The sequence below is a fragment of the Rattus norvegicus genome, chromosome 17 (assembly GCF_036323735.1).
Source record: "Rattus norvegicus strain BN/NHsdMcwi chromosome 17, GRCr8, whole genome shotgun sequence".
Taxonomy (NCBI): Eukaryota; Metazoa; Chordata; class Mammalia; order Rodentia; family Muridae; genus Rattus; species Rattus norvegicus.
In genome coordinates, this window is record NC_086035.1 from 83,435,652 (window position 1) to 83,463,196 (window position 27,545).

The following is a 27,545-nucleotide window of genomic DNA, read 5'->3' on the forward strand; positions in this document are numbered from 1 at the left end:
ATAGTCCCTTTCTATACGAATTCATTTTTATTTGGGTTTTAGAAGTGCTACAAGTGTGCTCAAGCCCAGTGATTCTTCTCTTAACAGTTCTCAGTCTACCAGCAAAGCCCTCAAGGACACTTGTGACTTCTGTTACATTGATTTGTGCTCCAGTGTTCCTTTCTGGTTCCTCAATGCTCCATCTCTCTGCATGTGCTCTCTGTTCTAGTTTGCTGTCTGTGCTGTAACAAGACACCATGATCAAAAGAAACTGGGAAGGAAAGGATTTATTTGGATTTCAGGTTACAGTCTGTGTCTGAGGGAAGGTGGGGCAGGACCAGACAGTAACCTGTAGGGAGGAGGAATACTGTTCATATGGCTTGCTCTGATACCTTTCTTACACAGCTCAAGTCCACTCCCTAAGTAGGGTACTATCCACAGTAGTCTGGGACCTCCTACATCACTTATGGATGAAGAAAAAGGCTCACGGACAGGCCTCCAGACAAATCTTAGAGAGGTGGTTTCTCAGCTGAATATTCCTCTTACCAGGGATGTCTAGGTTTATTGTAAGGTGACACAAACTGATCAGCATATTATCTGTTTCTCTTTATTAAATTAGTGAAGTTAGCATATCAATTCTAGTTATATTAAATTTCTAGTCTCATCATTTCAAGATTCCTGACATAAGTATGTGTGGTTTGGGTATTTGCTTTTAATTTTCAAACATCGAGTGTCTGAGTGCGTGCATGTGCGCGCAAGAGAGAGAGAGGGAATGGGGGGGGGAGAGAGAGAGAGAGAGAGAGAGAGAGAGAGAGAGAGAGAGAGAGAGAGAACAATGAAAAGTTGGAATTCCTGAGTTTAACCCATTCGGTGTTAGATAGCGTACTGTCTGCAGAAGCTGGTAATTTCTGAAGCTAATTTGTTTCAGCACCTTTGTACTCTCTGCCCTTGGGTTCCTTTACAGATGAATTTTTAAGTAATATAAAACCATGCACTACCAGTACACAGGAGCTCCTCGGCAGTTGCATGCTATGAGGGAGATGTCTATGCTTCTGTGGTTTGAAACTTAGTTTTCTATGGAGTTTGTACTTCACTTTGTGGTTTTCAAAGAGATTCTGAGCAGCCACTCTATGAGGACAGACAGGAAAGCTAAGGAGAGTTAAATCTGCCCTTCCAACATGCCATCAATGTAGATGGCTTGTACTGACCGAAGCTGGATGCATGCAGAATGGTTCCAGGACATTTAAAAATGGGCACTTTCCCATCTTTTCAGTTGCAATGTGTGGTTTTGGTACCTTGGAAGTCTCTGTGTGCATTTCCTCTGCAGTCTGGATTCTGCTGTACCCAGTAAGAGTTGTTGCCTTTTAGTTTATGCATATTTTTCTTGTTACCTTGATATGACTGCCAAATTCTAAGCTCCTTACGCATGGTTCAGAATCAGAACAGTTTCAGAAACCATGTTCAGTCAGGTTGGTTTACTTCTTTATCCCCCTCTGTCTATCCGGCTTTCCCTCTGCCCTCCACTGGCACTCTGCTTAGTGATTTTTGTCATGGCATTGCTTAGCTCCCTAAATTACTGAGGCAGATTTAAGGCTTCACTCATCATGGACATTGCTGGCACTTCTGCATCTCTGTGGTAAATGTGTTGTTATATTTCCTTACTCCTGTCTGCCGAGAGCAATATCTGTGGCCTAATATGGGATCCCAGTGACCAACATCTCAAAACGAAACAGCCCATGCTCAATACACAACTCTTTAGTTGATAGTTTAAATAGTTTTTTAAGCAGCTATAGAAATATTTATTAACCTTCAGAGAAATGAAGGTTTCATATTTTACTTCTGTAAAATAGATAACAGAAATGTCTTTGTTGTTTGTATTACTGATATTATTGACTCAAGAACAGTCCAAATTAGTTTTAAATATGCGAAAAGAAATTGACTGTGATTTTGTTTACTACAAAATCTATAGCTGTAGCTAATGAGAGTGTAGATAACTATTCCTTCCGTGTGGTATTAAAGAAAAACAGCATTTTAAATTGTACACGTAAAACTAGCAAGATTTTTATGGGAAAACTAGAAAAACATTGCATAAAAGATGTTTAATTCTGAGAGGAAAAATAATACGTTTTGATAAAAGGAAAAACCCACTGTGATATTTAGAAGAAAATATTGGGCTAGCAAGATGGCTACCTAAGTCAGGTGCTTGCCTTTGGCCCCAGAATTGAAGCAAACAAAGCCAGGCAGTGAGCCATGCTTATAACCAAGGTGCTCAGGAGGCAGAGAGGAAGTTCCCTGAGACATTCTTCCCAGCCAGCCTTGCATAATTGACAGGGTCTGTGTCCTGTCTCTAGAATAGATCCTGTCTCATAAATGAAGGTGGACAGTGACTGAGGAAGATGATGGATATTACCTCTGGCTTCCATCTGTGCACGTACGTGTACTGACACCATGGATATACACACATGGCCATACACATATCTACACCATACATGTCAGGTGCAACCTCATTGCCATCATGGCGTCATGACCCAGTTTTGGCTGTGAGAGCACCAGCAACCTGAATAGTGCACCTCTACCTTTCTAATACACAGAGGGCGTTGCACTTTCTTGTATGCTTGTTTGTTCTGCCTTTTTCTATACCATATTTGTCCTCAAATACAACTTTGGTAAAAAATTTCTGAGAAAGACATTGAGAGTATTACTAGAGAAGTAAATGTGTTTGATGTCTATAACAACAATGGCCATTCAAAGAGTCAGCACAGGCATAACGGGACAAAAGGTTCTGGGTATGGAGGCTGACGACTTTAATTGTTCTATGGGAAATTTTATCCAACTCATGAGGATTAAGGAAAGAGTTGAATCAATAAATGTTTTTTTGAGAAACCTGAAGTTTTAGTAGTTAAGAGAATTGAAGATCTTCCAGGAAAAGGAACATTGAGCCTGGGACACTAAGGAAAAAGGTGTTCATCCAAAATACAAGGGACAAGAAAGAGAAGGAAATAGCTGCATCTACCGGATTAGTGAGCAATGGTGAGAGCCACAGAGGAGTTCTCTAATAATAGAAAGTTTGGTCCAGAAATATTATTGGGGGAAATTATAAGATATATGTATAATAAAAACAATAAAGGGTGGATGGGTGCTCCAACATTTAAATAACAAGGACACATGCTTCACTATGTTCATAGCAGCCTTATTTATAATAGCCAGATGCCCTTCAAGAGAGGAATGGATACAGAAAATGTGGTACATCTACACAATACTCAGCTATTAAAAACAATGACTTTATGAAATTCTTAGACTAATGGATTGAACTAGAAAATATCATCCTGAGTGAGGTAACCCAATCACAAAAAAACACACATGGTATGCACTCACTGTTAAGAGGATATTAGCCCAAAAACTTGGAATACCTAAGAAAAAATTCACAGATCGTATGAAGCTCAAGAAGAAGTAAGACCAAAATGTGGATGCTTCATTCCTTCTTAGAAGGGAGAACAAAATACTCACAAGAGGAAATACAGGGAGAAAGAGTGGAGCAAGGACCAAAGAAAAGGTCATCCAGAGATTGCCCCACCTGGGGATCCATCCCATATGCAGCCACCAAACCTAGCCACTACTGCTGATGCCAAGAAGTGCTTGCTGACAGGAGCCCGATATAGCTGTCTCCTGAGAGGCTTTGTCAGAGCCTGTCAAATACATAGGCGGATGCTTACTGTAAACCACTGGAGCACAGGGTCCCCAATGGAAGAGTTAGAGAAAAAACTGAAGGAGCTGAAGGGGTTTGCAAACCCATAGGAAGAACAACAACATCAACCAACCAGATCCCCCAGAGATCCCTGGGACTAAACCACCAAATGAGTACACATGGAGGGACCCATTGCTCCAGCTGCATATGTAGCAGAGGATGAAATTGTTTGGTGTCAATAGGAGGAGAAGTCCTTGGTACTGTGAAGACTTGTTTCCTCAGTGTAGGGGAATGCCATGATGTTGAGGTGGGAGTGGCAGCATCTTCATAGAAGTAGGTTGATGGGGGATTTGAAATGTAAATACATAAAATATCCAATAAAAATTTAAATGCAAAAAAGGAGAAGAGTTTGGACTACATGAGGGGCCATTGGATTAGTGAACTGACATTCCTGGAAACATTGTAACATACTGCTTTGCCATTGCCTGCCTAAGAAAACTAGATTACAAGTTCTGAAAGATAGAGGTTGAACTGTGAAGGAGCCCTAGGGAAAACTGCAAGAGGAATTAAAATAGCATCCGGAAAGGAGTTTGAAAAGCATCGCAGAAATAGATATTTGGATGGGCTTAGTAAAGAGATTTTTTTTTTTACAAATTTAAGACATTAGAAATATTAATATTACTTTGACCTCTTTAGTTCCTTTCTGTTTAAAGGCTAAGACTGTAAACACAAGTTTAGGCCCAGATGACCTATGGTTTGGAGGGTTTTCAGGGAGTTAAAAGTTACTGTATAACCTGATTTAGCAGATCCTGAGCTGTGACTTTGTGTATGCATTGTTCTTGTGGGTGGCATAGTTACACGGGGTTTTTCGGGGAAAAAAGTGGCCTTGAGAAAAATAATGGAAAGGCCTTTGATCATGGATTATAACAAGGATATATGTAACTGTTAAAAGACTGAGGTGAACTCAGAGAGAGGAAAAACCTGAGAGAGAGAGAGAGAGAGAGAGAGAGAGAGAGAGAGAGAGAGAGAGAGAGAGATAGGTAGATTGAGCGCTGTCTCACAGCACAGCTTCTGAACTGCAATGAGTCACCTGTAAGCTTGTACCTGCATCATTGCCTGAGATTCTGATTTCATGCTGATCCAATCCTCCCATTCTCGGGAACCCCGAAAGGGCTGAGGGTGGTCCTCAGTGGAGTATACTAACTTAATGGTGTAGAATTTTTAAACCATATATTTCTTTTACAGAAATATTAAATTCCATCACTGAAGCTGCCATTAAACCTTAACTTGATGAATGAGGAGGGAATTGACTTGTGAAATTAAGGCCTATCAGTAATTGGTACAATCATTTTTAGGTTTCATATCCTTTAAAGTACTTTGAGCCCAGTTTTGTAAGCTTCGTAAAAAGTTTTGTTGAAAAATGTAACCCACCATTTTTTCCCTAAATTGCATCTTTTGTCTTTACATTTAGGTTCCTTTGTATGGATGAGGGCCAGTCATGCATCTAATTCTGGACCCGTAGAGAATAGTGCATATTTAAACAGCTCTGTATGTCACTGCCTGGATGGAAACTGCCATCTTCAGTTCTATTACACCATGGAAAACAGTGTTCTGAGAGTAAGACTGTACAATGATAAGGTAAGAAAATTAGCAATTATTTAAAATCCATTGAACATATGGCATTTTTGACCTTAGACATTTGTCTTTCTAGTTCTTATTTATAGATTTCAGACATTCTGTTTATTTTTATTGATATGTTTGTGGGTGCCTGCTTGTCTTCATGTGCACCGCACGTGTACAATGCCCTCAGAGGTCAGAAGACGTGTTGGGTCCCCTGTAGATGGAGTTACAACAGTCATCAACCTTACCTTCCACTTGGGTACTGGTAACTAATACCAGGACTTCTACAAGAACAGAAAGTATTCTTTTTGGTCTATAATATATGAAAACTACTTCTATTAAAGACCAAGAAACACACACATCTGGGCCCACAGAGACAAGGCAGAGGGAGCCATTCCTGGAGGACTTTGGGCTAGTTAGTGACCTTTGGAGAGCGAGAGGGAGGAACTTCTTCCTCTGGTTCAGAGTTATCAGTTTAAACAAAGAAAGGGAAGATGGCAGACCTACAACATTGGGTATAGAGGTTGAGCTCAAGTCTTGAACTTATTTGACGAGCCTAGACTGGTCATCTGCTAGATGGTGGTGTCGGGGCCGGGTAACAAGGGAGGAAAAGATCTGCCAGAGCTTTGTTGAAGGTCACCAAGGTGAAAAAGTCAGAAACTTTGCCATCTCTCTTATCCAAGTGTGGCTTCCTTCCCTATTTGTCTGCCTTCAAGGATCTGGGTAACTCCTAGTTCCATAGTCTGTCCTCAGAGGTCTGTCTAGATTGCTGTCTAGGTGTGCAGGATGCAATTTCCTCAAGCTGACAAAGGGGAAAATATGGGAAGGAGCAGACAAAGATCCTCTAAGGAGGTTCTCAGGAACAATGATAAAATTTAACTGATGGTGAAGACCCAGAACATAAACTTGCCATTTAACAACTGTGCAAGACCTTAGAGTTTGCTATGTAGTTGAGACAGTGTCTGTAACACACAAAACCTGAGACAATTAGGGTTACTGGTTTTGTTGCCTTCTATCATTCTGCAATAAGGGCAAGACTTCTTCCCAATAATTTTCTTAACTATACCTTCAATAGAATTTAGTACTCTGATTAATCATTAACTATTTATCTGGCACTAGATTTAGATATTCTGTTTTTTTTTTACTATTTTTATTATACATTTTAAGAGTTTTTAAGAAGTCAAACATTACCAATTTAAAAATACTTGTGACATATACATAAAAATTCCAAAGTTTAGAAATCATTTAAGAGATGAAGGGTTTAAAAGAAATGAAATGTTTGGGATTATACATTGTTAATTACGTTTTAGAGTTGTGTTGTAATCTATATGAGATTTTATATCTACACATTAAAATCATAAATATGATGGAAATAAATTCTTTGTTCTGATCAGTAAGTACAATTGTGAGGACTTGTAGTTACTGAGTAACGCAAATGAGTTAGATTAAGTTTGAGTTGAATTAAGGTGAGCTGAACTAAAATACATACTGCTATAAGAATGAACATTATGGCTTCCAGTCTCCATGTGCACCCAAGTCCCACAGCCCTTCAGGCCCAAAACCTGCCTGGAGAGATCTAGTATCCCAGGAGCATACTCATTCTTAAGCCCACAAGTGAGACCCCACTTTCGCTTCGATAACTGTCCTAAGTGGGACCTCCCAGGAGCTTACAGGGCATAGGAACCAGAGAAAAGTATGGGAGAGGACACTTCCAGTCTCCATGTGTGCCCACAGATAAAGACTGCCCTACAGCCTCATAGACAAAAAACTGGCCTGGAGACAACTGGTCTCACAGCAGTGCTCTCCCTTCTAAGATCACAGGCTCACAGGCCCACAGGTGGCTACAAGCTCCAGTAAGATACAGCACGACCTAAACCATCAGAGATAACCGCACGGTGAGTAGCAAGAGCAAGAACATAAGCAACAGAAACCAAGGCTACTCCGCATCTTCAGAACACACTACTCACACCACGGCAAATACTGGATATTCCATCACACCAGAAAAGCAAGATTCAGATTTAAAAATCATATCTAATGATGACGATAGAGGACGTTAGGAAGAACATAAATAACTTCCTTAAGGAAATACAGGAGAAAACAGGTAAACAGGTAGAAGCCCTTAAAGAGGAAACACATAAAATCCTTAAAGAATTACAGGAAAACACAACCAAACAGGCAGAGGAATTGAGTAAAACCATCCAGGATCCAAAAATGGAAATAGAAACAAAAAAGAAACCAAAGAGAAACCTCGGAAAGAGATCAGGAGTCATGGATGCAAGCATCATCAACAGAATACAAGAGATTGAAGAGAGAATCTCAGGGGAATAAGATGACATAGAAGACATTGACACAACAGTCAGAGAAAGGGCAAAATGCAAAAAGCTTCTAGCCCAAAACATCCAGGAAATCCAGGACACAATGAGAAGATCACACCTAAGGATAATAAGTATAGAAGAAAGCGAAGACTCCTAACTTAAAGGGTCAGTAAATATCTTCGACAAAATTATAGAAGAAAACTTCCCTAACCTAAAGAAATAGATGCTCATAAACATACAAGAAGTCTACAGAACTTCAAATAGATTGGACCAGAAGAGAAATTCCTCCTGTCACATAATAGTCCAAACACCAAATAGAAAACACCAAAAGAAAGAAAGAATATTAAAAGCAGTAAGGAAAAGGGGTCAAGTAACATATAAAGGCAGATCTATCAGAATTATACTAGGCTTCTCACCAGAGACTATGAGAGACAGAAGATCCTGGGCAGATGTCATACAGACCCTAAGAGAGCACAAAGGCCAGCCCAGGTTACTGTATCCAGCAAAACTCTCAATTACCATAGATGCAGAGACCAAGGTATTCCATGACAAAACAAAATTCATACAATATCTTTTCACAAATCCAGCACTACAGAGGATAATAGGCAAACACAAGGAGGAAAACTGCACCCTAGAAAAAGTAAGAGATTAATTTCTTTCAACAACCCAAAAGAAGATAGCCGCACAAACAATTCCACTGCTAACAACAAAAATAGCAGGTAACAATAATCACTATTCCTTAAAAGCTATAAGTATCAATGGACTCAATTCCCCAGTAAAAAGACAGACTAAGAGACTGGATACGTAAATAGGACCCAGTATTTTGCTACATACAGGAAAGGCACCTCAGTGACAAAGACAGGTACTACTTCAAAGGCTGGAAAAAATTCTTCAAACAAATGGTCCCAAGAAACATGCTGGAGTAACTATTCTAATATCAAGTAAAATTAACTTTCAACCAAAAGTTATCAAAAAAGATTAATGAAGGACATTTCATGTTCATAAAAGGAAGAATCTACCAATGTGAACTCTCAATTCTTAACTTCTATGCTCCAAGTGCAAGGGCACCCACATTCATAAAAGAAAATTTACTAAAGCTCAAAGCATATATTGTATCATACACAATAATAATGGGGACTTCAACACCCCACCCCCATCAATGGACAGTTCATGGAAATAAAAACTAAACAGAGACACAGTGAAACTAATGGAAATTGTAAACCAAATATATATATATATATATATATATATATATATATTCATATATACATGAATATATATGTATGTATTCACATATATATGAATGATATATATGTATTCATACACACACATATACATATATACATACATATATATACATACATACACACACATATATATATATATATATATATGATATCCTTTCATGCTAAAACAAAACCAAAACTGAGCATAAATCAGTCACAAAACAGGCCTCAACAGACACAAGACAATAGAAATAATCCCATGCATCTTATCAGATCATGATGAACTACGGCTGGTCTTCAATAACGAAAGCAACAGAAAACCCACATACATGTGGAAGTTAAACAGCACTCTACTCCATGACAACTTGGTCAAGGAAGGAAGAAAGGAAGGAAGGAAGGAAGGAAGGAAGGAAGGAAGGAAGAAAGAAAGAAAGAAAGAAAGAAAGAAAGAAATTAAAGACCTTTAGTGAAAATGAAGGCAAAACATACCCAAACTTATAGGAGACAATCAAAGCAGTGCTAAGAGGAAAACTCATAGCTCTGAGTGCCTCCACAAAGAAACTGGAGAGAGTATGCACTAACAGCTTGACAGCACACCTGAATGCTCTAGAACACAAAGAAGCAAATATATTCAAAGGAGTAGATGGCACGAAATAATCAAACTCAGAGCTGAAATCAACCATGTAGAAACAAAATGAACTATACAAAGAATCAAAAAAGTCAACCAGGAGCTGGTTCTTTGAGAAAGCCAAAAAGATAGATAAACCTTTAGCTAGACTAACCAGAGGGCACAGAGACAGTCTCCAAATTAATACAAGTAGAAATGAAAAGGGAGACATAACAAAAACTGAGGAAATTTAAAAAATTATCACAAAGGCCTACATTCAACAAAACTTGAAAATGTGGATGAAATGGACAACTTTCTAGATAGAAACCAGGTACCAAATGTTAAACCAGAATCAGATAACACATCTAAACAGGCCTATAATCTCTAAAGAAATAGAAGCAGTCATTAAAAGTCTCCCAACCAAACCCAACCAAAAGCCCAGGACCAGATGGGTTTGGAGGAGAATTCTATCAGAACCTCAAAGAAGACCTCATACCAACACTGTCCAAACTATTCCACAAAATAGAAACGCACAGAGCACTACCCAATTCTTTCTATGAAGCCAGAATTACCCTTATACCTAAACCACACAAAGATCCAACAAAGAAAGAGAATTTAGACCAGTTTCCCTAATGAGTATCAACGCAAAAATATTCAATAAAAATTTCACAAACCAAATCCAAGAACACATCAAAATGATCATCCATCATGATCAAGTAGGCTTCATCCCAGGGATGCAGGGATGGTTTTAATATATGGAAATTCATCAACGTAATCCACTATGTAAACAAACTCAAAGAAAAAACAGATAATCATTTTATTAGATGCTGATGAATCGCTTGACAAAATTCAACACCCCTTCATGTTAAAAGTCTTGGAAATACCAGAAATTCAAGGCACATACCTAAACAATCATTACCCAATTCCAACTCAATCCTTCATAGAGTTAGAAAGAGCCATTTGCAAATTTCTTTGGAATAAAAACCAAAACTAAAAATCAAAACCAAAAACAAACAAAACAAAAAAACCAAGGATAGGGAAATCTATTCTCAACAATAAAAGAATTTCTGGGGAAATCACCACCCCTGACCTCAAGCTGTATTACAGCAATCGTGATTAAAAAAATTGCATGGTATTGGTACAGAGATAGACAGGTAGATCAATGGGATAGAACTGAAGATCCAGAAATGAACCCACACACTTATGGTCACTTGATCTTTGACTAAAAAGCTAAAACCATCCGGGTGGGGGCCTCCATTATTTTTAACAAATGGGGCTGGTTCAACTTAAGGTCAGCATTTAGAAGAATGCAAATTGACCCATTTTTATCTCCTCTACAAAGCTTAGGTCCAAGTGGATCAAGGACCTCCACATAAAACCAGATGCACTCAAACTAATAGAAGCGAACGTGGGGAAGAGCCTAGAACACATAGACACAGGAGAAATTTTCCTGAACCTAACAACAATGGCCTATGCTCTAAGATCAAGAATCAAAAAATGGGACCTTATGAAATTACACATCTTTTATAAGTCAAAGGACACTGTCAATATGACAAAAAGGCAACCAACACATTGGAAACATCTTTACTAATCCTTCATCTGATAGAGGGCTAATATTTAATATATACAGAGAACTCAAGAAGTTAGACTCCTGAGAACCAAATAACCCTATTAAAAAGTGGGGAACAGAACTAAGAAAAAGAATTCACAATTGAGGAATATCAAATGGCAGAGAAGCACCTAAAGAAATGTCCACATCCTTAGTCTTCAGGGAAATGCAAATCAAAACAACCCTGAGGGTTTTTTTTTTTTTTTCAATCTCATACCAGTCAGAATGGCTAAGATCAAAAACTCAAATCAAGTGACAGCAGATGTTGGAGAGGATGTGGAGAAAAGGGAACACTCCTCTATTGTTGGTGGGATTGCAAGCTAGTACAACCACTGTGGAAATCAATCTGGAGATTCCTCAGAAAATTGGACATAGTACTTACTATCTGAGGACCCAGCTATAACACTCCTGGGCATATGCCCCAAAGATGCTCCAACATATAACAAGGACACCTGCTCCACTATGTTCATAGCAGCCTTATTTATTATAGCCAGAAGCTGGAAAGAGCCCAGATGTCCCTCAACAGAGAAATGGATACACAATGGAGTACTACTCAGCTATTGAAAACAATGACTTCATGAAATTCTTAGGCAAATAGATGGGACTAGAAAAATATCCTGAGTGAGGTAACCCAGTCCAACAAAACAAAACAAAATAAAACAACAACAACAAAAAAAACCCATGCACACATGGTATACACTCACTGATAAGTGAATATTAGCCCAAGAGCTCAGGATTCTGAAAGATACCATTCACGTACCATGTGAAGCTCAAAAGGACAAATGACCAAAATGTGGATGCTTCAGTTCTTCTTAGAAGGGTTAACAAAATACTCTTGGGAGAAAATACAGGGGCAAAAGTGTAGAGCAGGGACCGAAGGAAAGGTCACCCAGAGACTGCCCTACCTGGGGATCCATCCCATATGCAGACACCAAACCCAGTCACTATTGGTGATGCCAAGAAGTGCTTGCTTACAGGAGCCTGATATGGGTATCCCCAGAGAGGCTCTAGTATAGCCTTACTGATAACAGATAGGATGCTTGCAACTAACCATTGAACTGAACATGGGACCCCAATGGAGGAGTTAAAGTACTGAAGGAGCTGAAGGGGTTTGCAACCCCATAGGAAGAACAACAATGTAGACCAACCTCCCCCCCCCAGTGCTCCCAGGGACTAAACCACCAACCAACGAGTACACATGAGGGGACCCATGGCTCCAGCTGCATATGTAGCAGAGGGTGGCATTGTCTAGCATCAATAGGAGGAGAAGTCCTTGGTAAGATAAAGGTTGCATTCCCCAGTGTAGGGGAATGCCAGAGTGTTGAGTTGGGAGTAGGTGGGTGGGAGTGGTAGGAGTTCCTTCAAAGAGGCAGTGGGATGGTGGATGGAGTTTAAGAGAGGCAGGAAAGGGGATAACATTTGAAATGTAAATACATAAAACATCCAATAATAATAAATTAAAAACAACAAAAAGAATGTACATTATGTTTATCCCAGTGAGTGAAACAATTTTGTAACTTTCCAACCTAGTTGAATGAAATTAGCTACAATTTGTATTCTCATGATATCCTCTAAAAAATCTCAACTATTATGAAGAGGATTAGTCATTGATAGGAATCAATTACACAGGAAACAATTACAGTCATCTAAAAAAAAAAAAGGAAACATTGCAGAAAATCCAACATTGGATAACCAGTAAGATTATCTAAACGAGTTTCATTTGTTTCAGCATGCTTTGGATAAGTCCATTTGAAATTTCCTCATAGTTTTATCCTGACACATTGATAAGACAAGCATATTTGTCACATGGGCCTGTCTGGTGGCACAGAAAACCTGTCACCAGAATTTTATTGTTTTCTTTTCCCTTCTGAAGCTTGGCATGTCAAGATAATTAATCCTGAAAGATAAGAATGCTTTTCAGAAGGATTTCTGAGGATGGGGGCGGAATCCATCTTACATACCTTTTGTTTGCTTTTGAACTGTTCTCATCATATCTGGTCTTTTTCCCTCTGTTTGCTCTGTGCGTAAATACTTGCAAAATTCTAAAACATTAAATTATGTGGGTGCTGTTCTAATATATGGTGATCTGTTTTCCTTTGTTGCTGTTTTTGTTATTGTTTCTTTTTTCTTTTTAAAATATGATACTTTTATTTGTCCTTAGAGAAATTCGTATAAATATCATGATCATATTCCTCCAACTGCCACTCAGCCTATGTTTTTTTCCTAAACCAATTCATGTCTTTTTTAATAAAAGTGCATCATAGCAAATATTTGATTATCTAGCTCTTTTGTGTAATTTCTTTTAATATATTTTATTTCATTATTTAACACACGTTTTAACTCTAGCTCTTACAGTCATACTCCATTGTCTTCCTTAATGTTCTATGAGTCTGAGGTGTAGGGTTTTATTGTAGTGAATTAATCAAGGACAGGTACCACATTGCCAGTTGATCTTTGCTTTTTGTCCATTGTGAATTTTTGTAATGATCTCTTTCTGTTGGAAAAGGAAGCTTCTTTGATGAGATATAAGATCTGTACCTTTCTATAAATATAAGGATATGTATTTAACATACAGTTAGAGATTACACTGGTTAAGGACCAAGCAAGTACTTGGCTAAATTTACTGAGCCAGGCATGAGTTACGTCCACCTGAACCAGCCTGAAGAACAGATATGTGATCGTTGGTTACGCCTAGGACATGAGTACCACTATTGCATCTCTTAGAATACCCTACCATTTTTGGTCATTATTATGGTTCATTGGCATTATAGCTGGACATGACTACTGATTGCCTTTCTCCACTGGCAGCCTACATGGCTCCTTCTTTAATGTGTCACTGAGACAGGTTTCCAGTAATAGTTGGTATCAATATTACTATATTTCTTCAATATATATTATTCAATTAAATCTGCTGCTTGTGAGACTGGCATAAATTAGCTTATTATATTTTATGTAACATTAGCAATTTTCCTTATGCTCAGAAGAAACTCTCCACAAACAACACCTCACAATCTCCAAACCAAGTTAGGTTTTAGTCTGTAAATGCTATGGCACCATGAGTGCTTTCAGTAATCTTTCAGCTTCTCAATTTTCTCCTCTAACCAGGGAATAGTGAAAACTTCTAGAATGGTCTTATTAAGTTCAGATTGTGGCTGGGAATGCTTTAAAACTATAGTCCCATTGTATTAAATGGCAAATAATTTATTAATGCTTATTTACACATCCAATGAGCTATTACAATACATTTCAATAGAAATTTCAACCATACATGCTTTATTTTTTCACGATTATTTTAATCTACTCAAAATATTACTGATGAATTTTTTTCAGAATCTCAGTACACATAATAATAAAATCAAATGGTATCTTTCTATTAGTGGCCTTGAAGCTATGCAAGAAAAGACTGGAAAATTGCTTGCAACTGGCATATAATTGTTAGTGTGAATTACTCTGGCATCCTGGGGGGATTTATCCTACAGAATAGAATCTTGTTTATCAACTCAAATTGGTTGCGTATGGAGCATTACTTATTTTGAAAGTATCTGTCTTCTCTGAGCCCCTCTTTACCTTTTACTGATCATGAATGCGGAGTCTGCCTCAGACTACATTTAAGTATAAGACTACATTTATGTTGATGCTTATTCATACACTTAAGAAGACGCTCAACTAACACCTAAAGAAATGTTCAACATCTTTAGTCATAAGGAAAATGCAAATCAAAACAACCCTGAGATTTCACCTCACACCAGTGAGAATGGCTAAGATCAAAAACTCAGGTGACAGCAGATGCTGGCGAGGATGTGGAGAAAGAGGAACACTCCTCCATTGTTGGTGGGATTGCAGACTTGTACAACCATTCTGGAAATCTGTCTGGAGGTTCCTCAGAAAATTGGACATTGAACTGCCTGAGGATCTAGCTATACCTCTCTTGGGCATAAACCCAAAAGATGCCCCAACATATAAAAAAGACACGTGCTCCACTATGTTCATCGCAGCCTTATTTATAATAGCCAGAAGCTGGAAAGAACCCAGATGCCCTTCAACAGAGGAATGGATACAGAAAATGTGGTACATCTACACAATGGAATATTACTCAGCTATCAAAAACAACGACTTTATGAAATTCATAGGCAAATGGTTGGAACTGGAAAATATCATCCTGAGTGAGGTAACCCAATCACAGAAAAACACACATGGTATGCACTCATTGATAAGTGGCTATTAGCCCAAATGCTTGAATTACCCTAGATGCCTAGAACAAATGAAACTCAAGACGGATGATCAAAATGTGAATGCTTCACTCCTTCTTTAAAAGGGGAACAAGAATACCCTTGGCAGGGAATAGAGAGGCAAAGTTTAAAACAGAGACAGAAGGAACACCCATTCAGAGCCTGCCCCACATGTGGCCCATACATATACAGCCATCCAATTAGACAAGATGGATGAAGCAAAGAAGTGCAGACCGACAGGAGCCAGATGTAGATCGCTCCTGAGAGACACAGTCAGAATACAGCAAACACAGAGGCGAATGCCAGCAGCAAACCACTGAACTGAGAATAGGACCCCCGTTGAAGGAATCAGAGAAAGAACTGGAAGAGCTTGAAGGGGCTCGAGACCCCATATGTACAACAATGCCAAGCAACCAGAGCTTCCAGGGACTAAGCCACTACCTAAAGACTATACATGGACTGACCCTGGACTCTGACCTCATAGGTAGCAATGAATATCCTAGTAAGAGCACCAGTGGAAGGGGAAGCCCTGGGTCCTGCTAAGACTGAACCCCCAGTGAACTAGATTGTTGGGGGGAGGGTGGCAATGGGGGGAGGATGGGGAGGGGAACACCCATAAGGAAGGGGAGGGGGGAGGGGGGAGGGGGGATGTTTGCCCGGAAACCGGGAAAGGGAATAATATTCGAAATGTATATAAGAAATACTCAAGTTAATAAAAAAAAAAGAAGATGCTCAACTATCTTTCAAATATGTCTTCATTCAAACCGCTATTTGTTTTCTTCAAATAATGAAGTTTTTCATTCTGGGAATCCAGTTTCTCTTTATATTGTCTAGCTAGGTAGGGTCTAGAACTTTCTTCTCTATTTGTAAAACGATGGTCTATAAAACTCCCTTCTTGATATTTTTTGTGCTAATAAGTTATGGATAATGGGAACTGGGCTTGTAACTTTTAGATGATATTTTAAATTCCTACCATGAGGTATTTTGCATCTAAAGGTTGGATCAGAATAAAATACCTTACAAAATATTGATGTTTTTCTATGATACAATTTTTCAGAATATAAAAATTCTATTGAAGGAACTTATTTTTCAAGTTCCATGATTTTATCATAGTGTATGTTTTAAAGTAGTTTTTAAAGGCGAACTTGGAGGTCATATATCTTACTTTTTCACTGGGAATGGGAGGGAGAAACTAGTGTCTCTGAGAAGAGAAGTAATAAATAGTAGTGAAAGGCAAGTCAGCAATTTCAACCTGGTCTGGAACAGCAACAGGCTCTTAAAAATTTTGATCAGTCAACATTTTAGTGATTGGTTTGTAAGGTAACAGGAAATTAGAACATATCTGAGAACCTTTCCAAAGTTGGGGATTTCTTGTTTTTTTTTAGTATTGACCTCTGTTCAAACTAACAGGGTACTGTGAGATTAAGAATTAAAATGAAATCTATCTTCAATTAGCTGAGGATGAATTATTTTTCTTTATCATTGCTAGTGTTTTCAGACAGAAAAAAAATCTCAATCTCATTTGTAATATACCATTAAGTTAGTATATAGAAAAGCATTCACGTTTTGAAAGAACTCTGCTGAGTTTATTTTATACAACTCAACGAATGTATCTTCAGCGAGATGAAAATCAATTAGTCATTGTGTGAAAAGGCAAATTGTTTTACATTATTTTCCTAAAATGATCACTGGGGGAATCAGTGGGCGTAATTTGCCATACGCTGTGACTGAAAGCCTTTGGAGAAGTGTGTTCATGCTAAGGAACCGAAGTTCTGTGGAAATAATTAGTTAGGAAATTTGTTGTAGGTCGTAATTTCTTATAACTGAATCATTTTAATGTGACACGCAAGCTCTCAACTCTCACCACATAGTGAGTGTCTCTGTCTTGTGAAAATCTCAGAGGAATAGGTAAAAATGAAAAATAATAAGAAAAATATTTTATGGCTCTAAAGAACGTTCTTAAAGATTCGAGGCTTGAGAATCCAAGGTAGATAACAGAGGGTGGCCTGCTCTGGTGTAGATATCCATTTCAAGAAAATCTTGGAAATGGATGAGAGACTTAAAACTGAGCGTGTAGTAAGAAGCCTAAAGCCTGGGAACATTTGCCTCCTATGCTACGATGTAAGAAGTCGATGTTTGTTGTGGTGAATATTAAAAATACCCTTTGTCCCTTGCTAGCCTGCATAGTCAAGCCATGTGGCATTAGTGGGTACATTCATATCAGCGGTGGCCAGTTCTAGAACACCAGACCATGCCACCTCTAGTCATTGTCTGGTCCTGGCAGTCAGTCTCTCCGCCTCCCCGCCTCCCCCCATTGCTAGCTGCCCTCTCCTGGCTGTCTCTCTGCCACCTGGCAACTCTCTGGTTGCAGCAACCTGGTAAAATCAGGAATCTAGAGGTCTCAGAGGCGGCTGCCCTATCATAGCTCCCTGGTGCAGACTCTACCCACACTATCAACCACCGCCCCCCGTTCCCAGCTGAAGCTACCCTCTTGCAGTTCTGTGTACATTCCCAGCATCTGCCCCCAATGTTATAATATCAACTCCTAACAGCCTACTAAAATCAAAACTCCTGATGCTTGTACTTTAGCAATCAGATTTATAACAGTAAATTTAAACCCCACAAAATGTCTGCACAATAAACTCAGAGCCAAGTGACAATGATGGAAAGTCCCCACCTAGATAAGGTAAATTGACCTATAGAAATCCAGCCCTTAAGAAATATTCCTGTGGCCATGTAAGACCGCATGGATCCAGGACTTCCCTTCTCTGCCGCCATCTTGGTTCTTCCCTCCTCTTCTCTCTCTCTTCTTACCAAAACTCTGTGCCCAACCTACTTTTTTTACTGTCCAATTACAAACCTCGCCTTAACTTGTGCCAGCCCTCACCTGCATATAGACTCAACCTACAGATGTTTACTGTTTTTTTTTTTTTTTGTTTTGTTTTCCATTTCATACTGGAAGCAAGCAAGGCTGACAGGGCTCAGCCTAAGCCAATTCTGTCAGCCCCATATCTGCACCAGGGGATTTCATGAAAAATTATGGTTCCCTATATTACGAACAATTTGATTTATTTTCCTCAGAAAAATATCAAATATCTTGAATACTTGCTAATATCTGAAGAAGCATAGGATTAATTCAGAGTATGGAAGCATGGCCTTAGATCACAATGATCAATACTATTAGTTCTGATATGCAGCACACGATTGACTTTGTCTCAAGATCTTAGCTCAAACCATTTAGTAATAATTTGCTTCTCATTGCTGAAATGAATGAGCATTATAGAAATCTAATAGCAAGTGGTTCTTAGACAAAAGTGATAGAAGAAGTGTCAAATATATGAATATGAACTTCAGACAATAATGGTGTTGTATAGGAATTAGAATCAATTCTCTCATAGGTAAAAATGCAAAATGGTTCCGCATGTGCAGCCAGGTAATTTATTGAGTCTTCTCTGAACTATCACAGCAGTGTTGCACAATGTAATCAGACCAGCATTAAGTCGGCAATTCCACCAGTTGTCTTTTGAAGTTTTATTTCTGAAGTGCAGTTGCTTATTTCCTCTTAGTAAAGGGGAAAAGGGAAGATATGTGTTGGATGTGGAGTCTGTTGTGTGCATATATGAAAATTCCATTCCAAGACCTGATACTGTGTGCAATTCACATGCATCAATAAGTGGAAATGTTTAGACAGGGCCAATTTTGAATCAAAAGTTTTGTAGGTGGGTCGGAGTCCCCATTCCTCCACTGTGGGTCCTGTCTGCCTACTGGAGGGGGTCTCTTCAGGTTTGGATACCCAAATCTTAACAAAGTGTAGTCAGGAGAGCATGTATATAAACTGGAGAGTAAAATTTCCTTTTCTATTTCAAATCAAAGGAAGAAATAAGGACTTGGATATTCAATACATCAACTTTCAGCGCATGGGTGAAAGCAGATGTGTTAATACCAGAAGATATGAAGACATTTAAGGTATAAAAGTAAATAAATTTTTGTAATAACTTTAACTTTTACTTTAATAGATAACTTATAATCCACTGCTAAATTTAAATTAGAAAAGTAGACTTGTATCTTTGGGAATAGTAATTAGATTTTTACTAATTACCAGTGAGATACCTTTTCTTTTTTAATATATAATAGAGTTTATTCAGGGCATGGGGAGGGGGAGTTACGAGGGTAGGAAAGGCGGAGAAAGGCAGAGAAGCAGAGAGAGTAGAGGAGTAGAGGAGTAGAGTCTGGCCATGAGCATGTGGAGAGAGAGGGGGGAAGGGAATGGGGAGAAAGTGGGAGCAAGAAGGGAAGAGCAAGAGAGATTTTATTTTCATTACATTTGGTCCTTAACAGGACCAAATATGTAAGCATAGGAAATGCTAGAGGAACTCCTCTCACTCAAGCCTTTCCCATTCTGCATCTCCTTTTGCCTAGTGCTTTCCAGCTCCCAGCATTGCCCCAGGCAAACACTTCCCATCAGGATGCAGATAGATGGTAAACTTTTGTGGAAAGGCAGGTGGCGAGATTACTATCTATACCAGAGTACACCTGAAATATACAGAAGGGTTGATAGATGATCTCTTTAAAGAACCGATGAGATTCTCTGCTGTGTGTAGTCTGTTGGCTGATGTTAGCGTGTCAGTCTGAAAGACTGGCTGTATGAGCGATGTACAGCTTTGTTTTATGGTCTTACTGTATTTATACAACTCTCCCAAAGAGAGGATGAATAACCATGTGAACCTTTACAACTGCGTATGCTCTGAGCCTAGAAGTTTTGAAGCATAATATTTTTTACATCAGTCTTAGACGTTGAGGTTTATATTACACTCTTTTGGGTTAACATCTTGATAGTAGTGTAACATTTTATAAGTTGATATTTACAGCCTCTGGGTGACATACTCAGTAAGTTTATTTTTTCCACATAGTGGAATTGGTCTTGTGATTTGGCAGATAGATAAAATAAAGCAAAATTTAAAGACAGCATAGCTTTGGAGTTATAAGTTTCTAGTGCATAGCAGATGAAACTAAAATATAAACTTGAAATAGCAGGACTTGGAGATCAAAGTTTAAACTCATCAATTTTGAAGCCTGAAATGAATCATATATCTGATCTCTCAGTGCTCTGAACAGACACAGCTGTTGCCCCAATAATGTATGTGCACATGCACTATTGATTATGGATGAATGATGTAACTGTGTGAATATTTTCTCCTCATACGGGAATTTAAAATAAGTATTGTATTCTGAAGCAAAATGTATTTGCCATCTGATATTTGATCAAAAGTAGTTTTAAAGTAAGAAATGTGTATCTTTTTTTGTCTTTGAAAATATGAAGATCTATGCAGAAAGCCTAAATTGGGTGAGGCTGAGTGGGGTCGATCACTATTCCTATTATTTTCATTGATCTTTTGTATGAAGTTCAGTAATGTTCTATTGAAATAACAATAGAGATATTCTCTAGAGTAATAGAGAAATTCTCCTTTGGTGTGTGACTTTTCCTGGGAAGAAAAACTTACTTCGTCTGGAAGGACCCTGTACCAATGACAGGAGGGATCAGTAGAGATGTCACCAAAGTAAACTTGACCAATCAATTGGATTGATTTAGAGGAATGTGGAGGAAAGGTGACTCACAGGAGTAAGGGTATCTCAAAGGCATCCAGCCTTCATCCCCTGAAGCCATGCCAGGGCAGATGAGAGCACACAAAATTTTGAATGTTAGAATGGTCTCCAGGATTGCAGACAGAATAACTCTTACAGGCCATTCTGCAGGAAAAGAGCCTCTTCACCCTGGCTTGTGGTCACTGATTTTATACCCTCAGGAAAGGAGGGTTTTATAATCTTATAGCTCTTGTGTCAGCTCTCCCAGGCTTGTGAGGTTTGCTTCCTGAGTCTTTTGAGCCTCCTTCCCCCATCCAAAAGAGAATGCCCCAGTTCCAGAGACAGTGCTGCATAGCCTGTGTCAATACCGGTAAGCACACTGAACACTTGAAACGGAGCTAATGTGACTCGGAAATTGGATTCTCATCTGATTTCATTCCACGTAAATGACTCACAAGTAGCTAGTGGCTACTGAATTGGACAGAAGGAAATAGGTTGCCATTCAGTGAGCTGTTTCTGCTGTGTCCTCTTGCAGTTCATTAACCATTGTTCTTGGTAGAAGTTTGGGGACTCCTTAATGCATTGACTTTGTCCTGCAATTGGCTGGCAATGAAAGATGGAGACACTTACTAACTCTGTGTATCTCCAGAGAAGCCAGAAGATCAATTAAACAAAACGGGATTCACTCCTTTAATTAGTGATCGGTGATACATTGCTTTTTAGAAAACTCTTTTCTGTGAGTGAAATGTTTTTAATGTTTGTTCTTTTCAAATCTTTAAACTATGCTTCTTTGTTATTTTCTGCTTGAAAATAAAGGAAAGAGGACTCTAAAGATGATACTTGAATAACAAGTTTGTAATAAAAGTTGTAGAGCATGTGCATGGTAACCTGGCTCTTTGTTTCCTCCTGATTGGTTTCCCAGAAACCTTCATGGACCCAACCATAGGAATATAGATCAGATTTGTCAAACAGTAACGTTGTCATTGGTCGCATTTGTGTTTTGTTCTCAGTGATTTATCTCTATGACCCTTCTTCAATTTTTTTCCTTTTTTTTGTATTTTATGAGTATAAACTCAACATATTTTTTTTCATAAAGGTCGTTTTTGAAGGCACAGTTTTGAGTCAGAAAAGTTTTATTGGGATTGATCAGCTATTAGTCGGCAACTGTGGACAGACCCACTTGCAGCAGCACTCTTCTGTAAATGAGTCCACGTGTGCCAAGGGACAGTGCCTTACCCATTCTTCAGTCTGCGACTCTGGAACAGAGCACTCTAGGGGGACTGAAGAAGACTCAGAGACTTGTGGTAAGTCAGCCGTTGTTTACCTGCTTTCTTTCATGACTGTGGAAATTTAGATAGCCTCAGGCAACCTTGGAGAACATCTAATTTCATTGAAATAGCAGGAAAGAGTGTTCTCACTCTGAAATTCTTATTAGCATCATTCCTTTGATGGCTTCTCTGTTCGTTTAATTCTTGGTGATTGCTGTTAAGATTACTAAGCATCCTGCTTTGTTCTACAAGCGAATTGCTGTTATTGATGTGGGTATGCTTGTGTTGTGTGGGAATGTGTGAGTGCACTCCTGTGCTTAAAACACTTCAATTAAAGAAGAAGACTATGGGAACGATCAGGGTGACTTTCTTTTTCTTTTTCTTTTTTCTTTTTTTTCGGAGCTGGGGACCGAACCCAGGGCCTTGCGCTTGCTAGGCAAGCACTCTACCACTGAGCTAAATCCCGAACCCCAGGGTGACTTTCTTGATGAATGTATTATAGATTCATAAAACAATGTTTAATGTGTTGTGTTTTTGCCTCTAAGTAATTATCTTGGAATCTGAGAAGGGAGAATAAGAAGGACATGAGGTGTCACCACAGCCTCCCCGCAGCAATAGGGACTGTAGAAGTCACCTCCAGCTATCTGCAGTCTTCAGGAAGGCCACACTTGGCCAACACCTTCCCTGCAGGCCTTTTATAAAGTGTTTCAGACAGGAGAGAGGAGGAGACATTCTGTAATGATTCAAACCTCATCATACTTCAAGGAAAAGGGAATTTACATTAGAAACTACATGGTGGTTCTCATATGAGGTAGCTTAGCAACTAAGATTCAGGGGATGTTTTTAGAAATGGTGGGTTCTAAGCCAATAAATGAATCTGTTTTCTGTATCACAAATAAGGAGCTTTTAAAAAATATGAAAATTCTGACATTTATTTTCCTGTAATGTTTTATACTCGGGATATTTTGTTATGTGTGGGGGGGAATATTGCAACAAGGTAATTGCCACCCTGTGATGTCAAGATCTTTGCACAGCATGCTTCTCTTGGTGGGCTAGTGAAGACTTTATTAAAAGCATTGGAGGTATCAGGAGAAGACAATGGACATACAAAGAATACTCCCAGGCGAGCCTGATTATGTACAGAAGTCCAATTAAATCCTCCAGCACTCTGCTTTAAGCATATAATCTTCTAACCAGTGTGATCTCAGTGGGAATTGTACTTACCTTTCTTTTCCATTCAGAGAGAATAAGGAGAATTTATTTTCTCTAACGTATGTGAAAGTCATTTCTATGACTTACTTAAATAGTTTCATAGATAACTTGCTTCATTTCTTTCTTGGCAAATGAGTGTTTCTTAAAAGCTTCTATCATTTTTTATTTCAAAGACTGAGAGAAAATATTTGCTTTTTTCAATCATTCATTTGGAAGGCTGGCTTCTATTTTTTCCTCTGTGCTAAATGATTCTTTGCCACCCCCAACAGGGTCCTAACAACAAGGGGCATCCTAACTCAAGCACATCCCTGGAACATCGGATGAACTTTTCAGTTTGGTTTTTTTTTTTTTTTTATTAACTTGAGTATTTCTTATATACATTTCGAGTGTTATTCCCTTTCCCAGTTTCCGGGCAAACATCCCCCTCCCACCTCCCCTTCCTTATGGGTGTTCCCCTCCCAACCCTCCCCCCATTGCCGCCCTCCCCCCATAGACTAGTTCACTGGGGGTTCAGTCTTAGCAGGACCCAGGGCTTCCCCTTCCACTGGTGCTCTTACTAGGATATTCATTGCTACCTATGAGGTCAGAGTCCAGGGTCAGTCCATGTATAGTCTTTAGGTAGTGGCTTAGTCCCTGGAAGCTCTGGTTGCTTGGCATTGTTGTACTTTTGGGGTCTCGAGCCCCTTCAAGCTCTTCCAGTTCTTTCTCTGATTCCTTCAATAGGGGACCTATTCTCAGTTCAGTGGTTTGCTGCTGGCATTCGCCTCTGTATTTGCTGTATTCTGGCTGTGTCTCTCAGGAGCGATCTACATCTGGCCCCTGTCGGTCTGCACTTCTTTGCTTCATCCATCTTGTCTAATTGGATGGCTGTATATGTATGGGCCACATGTGGGGCAGGCTCTGAATGTGTGTTCCTTAAGTCTCTGTTTTAATCTTTGCCTCTCCCTTCCCTGCCAAGGGTATTCTTTTTCCTCATTTAAAGAAGGAGTGAAGCATTCACATTTTGATCATCCGTCTTGAGTTTCGTTTGTTCTAGGGATCTAGGGTAATTCAAGCATTTGGGCTAATAGCCACTTATCAATGAGTGCATGCCATGTATGTCTTTCTGTGTTTGGGTTAGCTCACTCAGGATGATATTTTCCAGTTCCAACCATTTCCTACGAATTTCATAAACTCGTTGTTTTTGATAGCTGAGTAATATTCCATTGTTCAATATACACATTTTCTGTATCCATTCCTCTGTTGAAGGGCATCTGGGTTCTTTCCAGCTTCTGGCTATTATAAATAAGGCTGCAATGAACATAGTGGAGCACGTGTCTTTTTTATATGTTGGGGCATCTTTTGGGTATATGCCCAAGAGAGGTATAGCTGGATCCTCAGGCAGTTCAATGTCCAATTTTCTGAGGAACCTCCAGACTGATTTCCAGAATGTTTTTACCAGTCTGCAATCCCACCAACAATGGAGGAGTGTTCCTCTTTCTCCACATCCTCGCCAGCATCTGCTGTCACCTGAGTTTTTGATCTTAGCCAATCGCACTGGTGTGAGGTGAAATCTCAGGGTTGTTTTGATTTGCATTTCCCTTATGACTAAAGATGTTGAACATTTCTTTAGGTGTTTCTCAGCCATTCGGCATTCCTCAGCTGTGAATTCTTTGTTTAGCTCTGAACCCCATTTTTTAATAGGGTTATTTGTTTCCCTGCGGTCTAACTTCTTGAGTTCTTTGTATATTTTGGATATAAGGCCTCTATCTGTTGTAGGATTGGTAAAGATCTTTTCCCAATCTGTTGGTTGCCGTTTTGTCCTAACCACAGTGTCCTTTGCCTTACAGAAGCTTTGCAGTTTTATGAGATCCCATTTGTCGATTCTTGATCTTAGAGCATAAGCCATTGGTGTTTTGTTCAGGAAATTTTTTCCAGTGCCCATGTGTTCCAGATGCTTCCCTAGTTTTTCTTCTATTAGTTTGAGTGTGTCTGGTTTGATGTGGAGGTCCTTGATCCACTTGGACTTAAGCTTTGTACAGGGTGATAAGCATGGATCGATCTGCATTCTTCTACATGTTGCCCTCCAGTTGAACCAGCACCATTTGCTGAAAATGCTATCTTTTTTCCATTGGATGGTTTTGGCTCCTTTGTCAAAAATCAAGTGACCATAGGTGTGTGGGTTCATTTCTGGGTCTTCAATTCTATTCCATTGGTCTATCTGTCTGTCTCTGTACCAATACCATGCAGTTTTTATCACTATTGCTCTGTAATACTGCTTGAGTTCAGGGGGAATCACTAACAAACCTAAACCACACAAAGACACAACAAAGAAAGAGAACTTCAGACCAATTTCCCTTATGAATATCGACGCAAAAATACTCAATAAAATTCTGCCAAACCGAATTCAAGAGCACATCAAAACAATCATCCACCATGATCAAGTAGGCTTCATCCCAGGCATGCAGGGATGGTTTAATATACGGAAAACCATCAACGTGATCCATTATATAAACAAACTGAAAGAACAGAACCACATGATCATTTCATTAGATGCTGAGAAAGCATTTGACAAAATTCAACACCCCTTCATGATAAAAGTATGGTGGATCACGTTGATGGTTTTCCGTAGGTATAAGAGTAATTGTGGCTTCGTAGAAGGAATTCGGTAGGGCTCCATCTGTTTCAATTTTGTGGAATAGTTTGGATAATATTGGTATGAGGTCTTCTATGAAGGTTTGATAGAATTCTGCACTAAACCCGTCTGGACCTGGGCTCTTTTTGGTTGGGAGACCTTTAATGACTGCTTCTATTTCCTTAGGAGTTATGGGGTTGTTTAACTGGTTTATCTGTTCCTGATTTAACTTCGATACCTGGTATCTGTCTAGGAAATTGTCCATTTCCTGAAGATTTTCAAATTTTGTTGAATATAGGTTTTTATAGTAAGATCTGATGATTTTTTGAATTTCCTCTGAATCTGTAGTTATGTCTCCCTTTTCATTTCTGATTTTGTTAATTTGGACACACTCTCTGTGTCCTCTCGTTAGTCTGGCTAAGGGTTTATCTATCTTGTTGATTTTCTCAAAGAACCAACTTTTGGTTTTGTTGATTCTTTCTATGGTCCTTTTTGTTTCTACTTGGTTGATTTCAGCTCTGAGTTTGATTATTTCCTGCCTTCTACTCCTCCTGGGTGTATTTGCTTCTTTTTGTTCTAGAGCTTTTAGGTGTGCTGTCAAGCTGCTGACATATGCTCTTTCCTGTTTCTTTCTGCAGGCACTCAGCGCTATGAGTTTTCCTCTTAGCACAGCTTTCATTGTGTCCCATAAGTTTGAGTAGGTTGTATCTTCATTTTCATTAAATTCTAAAAAGTTTTTAATTTCTTTCTTTATTTCTTCCTTGACCAGGTTATCATTGAGTAGAGCATTGTTCAATTTCCACGTATATGTGGGCATTCTTCCCTTATTGTTATTGAAGACCAGTTTTAGGCCGTGGTGGTCCGATAGCACGCATGGGATTATTTCTATCTTTCTGTACCTGTTGAGGCCCGTTTTTTGACCAATTATATGGTCAATTTTGGAGAAAGTACCATGAGGAGCTGAGAAGAATGTATATCCTTTTGCTTTAGGATAGAATGTTCTATAAATATCCGTTAAGTTCATTTGGCTCATGACTTCTCTTAGTCTGTCGACATCACTGTTTAATTTCTGTTTCCATGATCTGTCCATTGATGAGAGTGGGGTGTTGAAATCTCCCACTATTATTGTGTGAGGTGCAATGTGTGTTTTGAGCTTTAGTAAGGTTTCTTTTACGTATGTAGGTGCCCTTGTATTTGGGGCATAGATATTTAGGATTGAGAGTTCATCTTGGTTGATTTTTCCTTTGATGAATATGAAGTGTCCTTCCTTATCTTTTTTGATGACTTTTAGTTGGAAATTGATTTTATTTGATATTAGAATGGCTACTCCAGCTTGCTTCTTCTGACCATTTGCTTGGAAAGTTGTTTTCCAGCCTTTCACTCTGAGGTAGTGTCTGTCTGTCTCTGAGGTGTGTTTCCTGTAGGCAGCAGAATGCAGGGTCCTCGTTGCGTATCCAGTTTGTTAATCTATGTCTTTTTATTGGGGAGTTGAGGCCATTGATATTGAGAGATATTAAGGAATAGTGATTATTGTTTCCCTTTATATTCATATTTGGATATGAGGTTATGTTTGTGTGCTTTCATTCTCTTTGTTTTGT

The 27,545-nt window shown here is 38.9% G+C and overlaps 1 protein-coding gene across 1 annotated transcript in view; it reads left to right on the plus strand.

Annotated features, from left to right (window-relative positions):
- The window catches only part of Malrd1 (MAM and LDL receptor class A domain containing 1), a 712,187-nt gene that overhangs the window by 108,280 nt on the left and 576,362 nt on the right, over positions 1-27,545 (plus strand). The window contains exons 7-9 of the mRNA NM_001287618.3: positions 5,136-5,302; positions 19,144-19,236; positions 21,950-22,157. Coding sequence (NP_001274547.3) covers positions 5,136-5,302; positions 19,144-19,236; positions 21,950-22,157 — 468 coding nt within the window. The remainder of the gene's footprint in view (positions 1-5,135; positions 5,303-19,143; positions 19,237-21,949; positions 22,158-27,545) is intronic.